General features: G+C 37.4%; 1 protein-coding gene across 5 annotated transcripts in view; it reads left to right on the plus strand.

Moving 5' to 3' along the window:
* The first annotated feature begins 66 nt into the window (after nt 1–66).
* The window catches only part of HENMT1 (HEN methyltransferase 1), a 16,394-nt gene continuing 9,301 nt past the window's right edge, over nt 67–7,159 (plus strand). Inside the window, exons 1-3 of one of the 5 annotated variants that reach the window (XM_039329642.1) lie at nt 67–229; nt 1,449–1,519; nt 2,820–2,944. In XM_039329642.1, coding sequence (XP_039185576.1) covers nt 2,828–2,944 — 117 coding nt within the window. In that variant the 5' untranslated portion in view covers nt 67–229; nt 1,449–1,519; nt 2,820–2,827. Of the gene's footprint in view, nt 902–1,448; nt 1,520–2,819; nt 2,945–7,159 lie in introns of all 5 variants that reach the window. The other 4 variants (XM_039329640.1, XM_039329638.1, XM_039329641.1 and 1 more) reach the window with 4 other exon arrangements.

Raw genomic sequence — 7,159 nt, forward strand, 5'->3', positions numbered from 1 at the left:
GACGGCCAATAGCAGCCGGGGGCTGGGAGAGGCGGTCTTTGGGCCGTCTCTCTGCGTCGTCTTCCGAAGACAGCTTGGAAACCCCTCGGAAGAGGAAGAGGAGGAGGAGGAGAAAAAAGAGGATCGGGCGGCGTCCCTTCGGTTGGGCTCGGAGAGCGCGCGAGGCCGAAGTGTGCTTAGCTTCTCGGAGAGCGCGCGAGGCCGAAGTGTGCTTAGGGATTGGGAGAGGGTGAGGAGGACCCAACCGCCCACATATGCAAAGCTGGCGTTTAATGTAGTAATAGAATGCCATTGGATTAATTGAGAAGAAGACTGAATTGTATCCTGTGGCCGTGCTTGCAGGACCGCCGGAATTGCAATTAGGTTGGGCCCATATGTTAGCCGAGGGCTCTGGGTAAACTCAGCTCGGACTGTTGATGACTCATCAAGCACATTCAGGAGAGTAATTGTGAACTTTAAATTGTAGCTCAGGCTTAAGTGGTGTGCAAACTCAGGCATTTATTTTAGCTTTTTAGTATGGTCTTAAACGCCCTATACAGATAGGCTTTTTTTATTTTAAAAAAAATGATATAAAAGGATCCTTTAAAAAAAAGCGTACAGGTTTTGAAAACTAGAATGATAAATCTGAAATCGGGCCCATGGTATGCCTTGTTGATTGTGATTCAACAAGTTATTGAAGCACTAAAATCTCTCAACCTTTGCATTAGCTACTTTCCCTTTTTGACCTACCACTCCTGGTAAAATCTCATAGAACATAGAATGACAGAGTTGGAAGGGGCCTTAGAGGTCATCTAGTCCAATCCCCTCCTAAAGCAGGAGATCCTATATACCATTTCAGACAAGTGGTGGTCCAGACTCTTCTTGAAAGCCTCCAGTGTTGGAGCACCCACAACTTCTGAAGGCAAGCAGTTCCACTGGTCAATCTCCTTAGTTCTAGGTTGCTTCTCTCCTTGATTAGTTTCCATCCATAGAAATAATTGTCAAGTTTGGCAAATTTGCTGCACTTGGCCACACAGTTGACACAGTGTTTATAGCCATTAAGAGAAGAAATTGATTATTGTGAGAGTGATATAAAATGGACCCAGTCTTCAAGTGTAAATGGTTTGTATTTAAGAGTTCAGATTAGAAAAAATAGTCACATTAACTTGCTTGTGATTATAGATAAAATCCTAGTGCATGACAAGGGGGGAATGGTTACACAATTTGGATGATTTCATTTCTCTGATAGAGGGGGGAGGGAAATAGAAGGAGATATAAAATAGAAAAGAGGAGACCCAGGTGGCAAGTAGATGAGAAACGTCTGGAGATTAGCTTACAGAGATGAAGGAGGATAAATCTATTTTAACAATGCCATATATTAGACTCAAAAGTTAGTTACATAAAATAATGAAATACCAAAAAGATATTTAAAAATGTAACACCCCCAATTGTTAACTCCAAATCTGCAGATCATTAAGTGGAAGGTGTCCCAGTTAAGAAATACAGGAGTGCCTTGAGAATGGAGGAAGCCAGGCTGTATGTAAGTTGGGGGCTGTGTTGCAGAGGACACCACTTCTGGCTCTGTGATCAAAAATCCAAAGTCTTTAGGTTTAGTGCTTTTACATTAGAATTCAGTCAACCTAAACCACTGAAAATTCCAAGTGATACAAGGAATTTTGTTCAATTTTATTTTGGCTAGTACTGTATGGCAGGGGTATCAAACTGCCGGCCTACGGGCCAGATGCATCATGCTGAAACCGCGCCCACTCCAGCTCTGGCAATGGGGCAAAAGTTGCGATATGTCGCAACACATCACGTGACGTGGTGAGTTTGACACCCCTGCTGTATGGCATTTCATCTTTAAATTTAGATTCATCATAATTATCTGTTATTCTATAACCAACTCTCTGAGCTTAAGTAAACAAAATAATATCTTCATAAGACTAAAGTGAAACCTTCCTTTCTCATATAGAGGGAGGAAAAAACACAGTTTCCTTAGTTCATATACCAGATCATTAACAAAGTAATTAAAAAAGGAAAAAGGTCCAAAACCCAGCCTTGCTTTGTCTTTCTTCTGATTCATAATTGTTTTAAAGAGGGTACCATGAAGAGAAAGGCTTACCTTTATTCTATTGTAGAATAAAAGGCCTAGCTGGATACAGAAAATGAAAAGCAATGATCCAATCTTGTCAAATATCTCCAAAGAAGTTCAATATTAATTCACGACGTGTATAAATAAGTTCAAACCTGATTTATATCAAGAGTTGCAGATAAATTGCATAGGAAAAAAGAATGTGAGAGAAATTTAGATAACTAATGATCAATCAAAAGAAAGCAGATTTTGATATTTGTATATACTATATGTATGCATGTAATTTATATAACCATGAAATATACTCTGATCTCAATTTGCACAAGAGTTTCTGAGACTCCAGGCAATTGTCGACTTATGACCAAAATTGAACCCCAAATTTCTATTGCTCAATGAGACTTTGTTAAGTGATTTTTGCCTCATTTTATGATCTTTCTTGCCACAATTGTTAAGTGAATTCCTACAGTTAAATTAGTAGCATGATTGTTAAGTGAATCTAGATTCCCCATTGACTTTGCTTGTCAGAAGGTCAAAAAGGTGATCACATGACCATGGATTGCTGCAACTGTCATAAATATGAGTCAATTGCCAAGCATCTGAATTTTGATCACATGACCATGGGAATGCTGCAATGGTCAGAAGTGTGAAAAAAAATCATAAATCACTTTTTCAGTGCTGCTAACTTTGAATTGTTATAAGTCAAGAACTACCTGTATAGCATTTAAATAATGCTCTTTTTTGTTCTTAGTTTTGAATATGGATGTAACAATGAAAAAAGATGACCTTGTGAGGATTATTACATTTACACCACCATTGTATAAGCAACGTTATGCTTTTATTAAGCAGTTGGTGGATAAGCATAAACCTAAAAAGGTTAGTATGTGTTTCCTAGTACAATTTTTTTCAGTATAGCTGACTGCATTAGAACTCTTATCCTTAAAGTTATTACTTTGCTGGGATAAAACAGAGTTTGAAAAAATGAATTAGGAATTGTAATACTGTAGGGAGACTCTGCCTTGTGAGTGGCAGCTGGCTCCCCAGTATCGACTGAAGGCGGAGACCATATTGGTTGGAACGGCTTCAGAAGAACAGCACATGGTGTGGTGGCAGCCACTTGAACAGCGTGTCACAGCGGTGTAGAAAGCAAAGGGAAGACTACTACACTATATATTTCCCCGGAAAATCATGTTAATGGTGGCAAAACCTAATAATGGCCCCGAGTACGGGTGCCCCTTAAATGGGGCAGGGGTGCTAAGACTCTCCTGGTCCGCTAGAAGCATGATAAACTCAAAACTACGAATTGGTACGTGGAATCTGAGAAGCCTATATAAAGCTGGGAAAACACACAACACTATCCAAGAAATGTCCAAATACAATATCTCTATATTGGGAGTGAGTGAAATGCACTGGCCTGAAGATGGAAAGTGTAGAATAGGAAATTATATTATCTGCTACTCTGGTGAGGATAGTAAACACCATCAAAATGGAGTAGCTATAATTGTAAACAATCTTATAAATAAATGCATCAAGTCCTTTATTCCTGTATCCGATAGAGTGATGATGATCCAAATAAATAGTACTCCAGTAAATATGAATGTTATACAAGTTTATGCTCCCACAGCTGACAGTGATGAGGAGGATTTAGAGATGTTCTATGAAGATATAAGCAGTGTACTGAAAACCCTAAAAAGTAATGATATCACAATATTCATGGGGGACTTCAATGCACAAGTGGGAGAAGGAAGTGATGCTCCTGTAGTTGGAAACTTTGGCTTAGGAACCAGAAATGGTAGAGGTGACAGATTTGTAGATTTCTGCAAGGAACATAGGCAATGTGTGATGAATAGTTTTTTCAAGTTGCCAAAAAGACGCCTCAACATTTGGAGATCACCAGCAGATACACAAAATAATATAATAAGGAACCAAATTGACTATTTTACAATAAACAAAAGATTTAGAAACTCAGTAACATCAGTAAAGACATACCCAGGTGCAGATGTATCATCCGATCATAATCTACTACTTGCCAAAGTCCAGCTGAAACTAAAAAGGATGAAAAGCCCAAATCCTGCTAAACCAAGAATTGACAGAGACTTCATCATTAAACATGGAGGTAAGTTAAAAGAAGAACTAGAAAATCATTTAAGAGAAACCAATAACCTAAATGATGAAGATGTAGAAGTGAACTGAAATAAATTTAAAACTGCAATAGTAGAGGTAACAAATTCAAAACAGAGAGAGGGATACCACAAGAAACAACAGTGGATGACGGAGGAAATTCTTCATGGATGAAAGAAGATCTTATAAAAATAAAAACAAAGAAAAATACAATGAATTGCAAAAAACAATTAGAAGAAAAATTCGACTGGCAAAAGAAATGTGGTTTGCAAAGAGATGCAAGGAAATAGAAGTGACAGAACGTATGCATGATAATTTCAATTTACACAAAAAAGTGAAAGAAGCAGCAGGTCTCTACAAAAAGAAAATTTAGTTGACAATGGGGAAAATTCTCTTAGATGAGGACAAAAAACTAAAAAGATGGAAGGAATATATTGAAGAATTTTTTGAGGACGCTAGGGATGATATAGATACGGGAAGTATAACAACTGGACCAAACATCATTATGGAGGAGGTTGAACATACAATAAAAATAGCAAAAATAAGAAAAGCCATAGGACCTGATGATATCCCAGTAGAAAATTTAAAATTGCTGGAAGACAATGGGAAGAATTTTTTATTGTAGCTCTTCAATTGAATATATGAAACAGGAAAGATATCAAATGATTGGCTAAAATCAACCTTTGTGACAATCCCCCCAAAAATAAATGCAAAGAAGTGTACCGAATACAAAACAATAAGCTGAGTGAGTCATGCCCTGAAAATATTCCTGAGAATAATTCACACAAGAATATACAACAAAATTGAGGAGTGTCTAGGTAACACACAATTTGGTTTCAGAAACAATCTTGGTACACGAGATGCGCTATTCAGCATTCAAGTTCTTGTACAACGTTGTAGAGATGTCAGTCACAGTGTTCACATGTGCTGCATTGATTTTGAAAAAGCATTTGATGAAATAAGACACAGCAAACTATTAGAAATCCTGAAACAAGGGGGACTAGATGACAAAGATATCCAAATCATAATCTATATTGGCATTAGGTAGCAAATGTGAGACTAGGCCAAAAATATTCAGCTGATGCAGAAATATGAAGAGGGGAGAAACAGGGATGTATTCTGTCTCCAGTGTTGTTCAATATCTATTCTGAGTCAATCTTCAATGAGGCATTGGAGAACATCGATGCTGGCATCAAAGTAAACAGTGTTTGGATCAACAATTTAAGATATGCTGACAATACAGTTATGCTTGCCAGTAAGCATGAAGACCTTCAGCTCCTCATCAACAGAGTTACAGAAATATTTGAAAAATACGGCTTGAAGCTTAATACCTCAAAAACCAAGATCATGGTCATCAGCAAATAACCCAATAATTTGCTACCAATAAATTCGGAAGGAATACCATTAGAAAAAGTTGAAAGGATCATGCACCTCGGTTCTAATTTACATGAAAGCTGGGATGTGACCACTGAAGTAAAGACAAGGATAGAGAAAGCTTGAACAGCATCCTTCAAAATGAAAAAAGTCTTCTGCAGTCACAACATAAGCCTAAGTTTGAAAATCAGGCTTGTCAGATGTTGTATTTTTTTCTATCCTGCTCTATGGAATAGAGAGTTGGTCTCTGACAGAAGGCCACCTGAAGAGACTAGAAGCATTTGAAATGTGGATTTACAGGCGGCTATTATGTATAAGCTGGGTTGACAAGATCAGAAATGAGGTGATAAGCTGCCTGGAAAGCCAAGGGAAATCATCACAACAATTAAAAAATGAAAGTTAGAATATTTTGGGCATGTGATGCGACACCCAGAAAAAAACGGCTTACTCCATTTAATCCTCCAGGGAAAGATTGAAGGCAAACGAGGTCCAGGCAGAAGAAGAACATCGTGGCTTAAAAATCTAAGGGACTGATTTGGACAAAACTCAGCAGCACTTTTTCATGCGGCTGCTGAAAAAACAGGATCGCCAACATGATCGCCAATGTCCGATAATGGATATGGCACAAGAAGAAGAAGAAGAAGAAGAAGAAGAAGAAGAAGAAGAAGAAGAAGAAGAAGAAGAAGAAGAAGAAGAGGAAGAGGAAGAGGAAGAGGAAGAGGAAGAGGAAGAAGAAGAAGAAGAAGAAGAAGAAGAAGAAGAAGAAGAAGAAGAAGAAGAAGAAGAAGAAGAAGAAGAAGAAGAAGGGAGAGTCTAAACTATTATAGGGAAGATTTATATATTTGTCACGAAGAGTATAAATTGTAGCATTTGTTTTAGTATTTAGTATTTTTTATGCTAAGGTAAAGATTCCCAAATTTTCTTATTTCATGAAATCCCTAGCAGTTCCCAAACTCTGCACTGCAAATACTCCAGAACAGACAGTTCTGTTTAGTAAAATATCCTGCTATGGTTCTCCAAGGCACTGCAATACACAGTTTGGGAATCACAGCACTGAGAGGTGTACATTTTAAATATGGTTATTATTCAACCAGATGTTATGAAAAAGCATTTCAATAAAACAGTAGACCCTTACTCAGATAAGAAAAACAAAGGATAGTAGTTAAATTATATAATATGTAGTCACAAGTAAGCTGTTCTTGGCCTGATTATAGTTTATTGAAAAGCCACAGTTGAGTCCATTCATAACCTGCAAAGCCATAAATTGTGGTTTTAGAAGTCATAGAAGCTGCAGTTGCATAGCCTGCTATAGTAAAAACAAACCACATTACATGGTTCATGGCATAGTATGGCTCACTTGTTTAATTGGGCTAAAATAATAATTGCTTAATGGGATGTGTGAACATCAAATTAGAGATGTTTGATCTGGTTTTAGGTAAAACAAGATTCATTTTTAGGAGTCATATACATGTGCAATATTTTATTGATGAGTTTTGCTAATATATACATGGTGATTTTTGCATACCTTTGCTGTATAAATGTAAGTAGTAATAAGGATATTGTCCCCTTAAAAATGTTACAGCAATTTTTTTTCCA

Source organism: Crotalus tigris, unplaced genomic scaffold, assembly GCF_016545835.1.
Source record: "Crotalus tigris isolate CLP2741 ecotype Arizona unplaced genomic scaffold, ASM1654583v1 scf7180000024401.5802323, whole genome shotgun sequence".
NCBI lineage: Eukaryota > Metazoa > Chordata > Lepidosauria > Squamata > Viperidae > Crotalus > Crotalus tigris.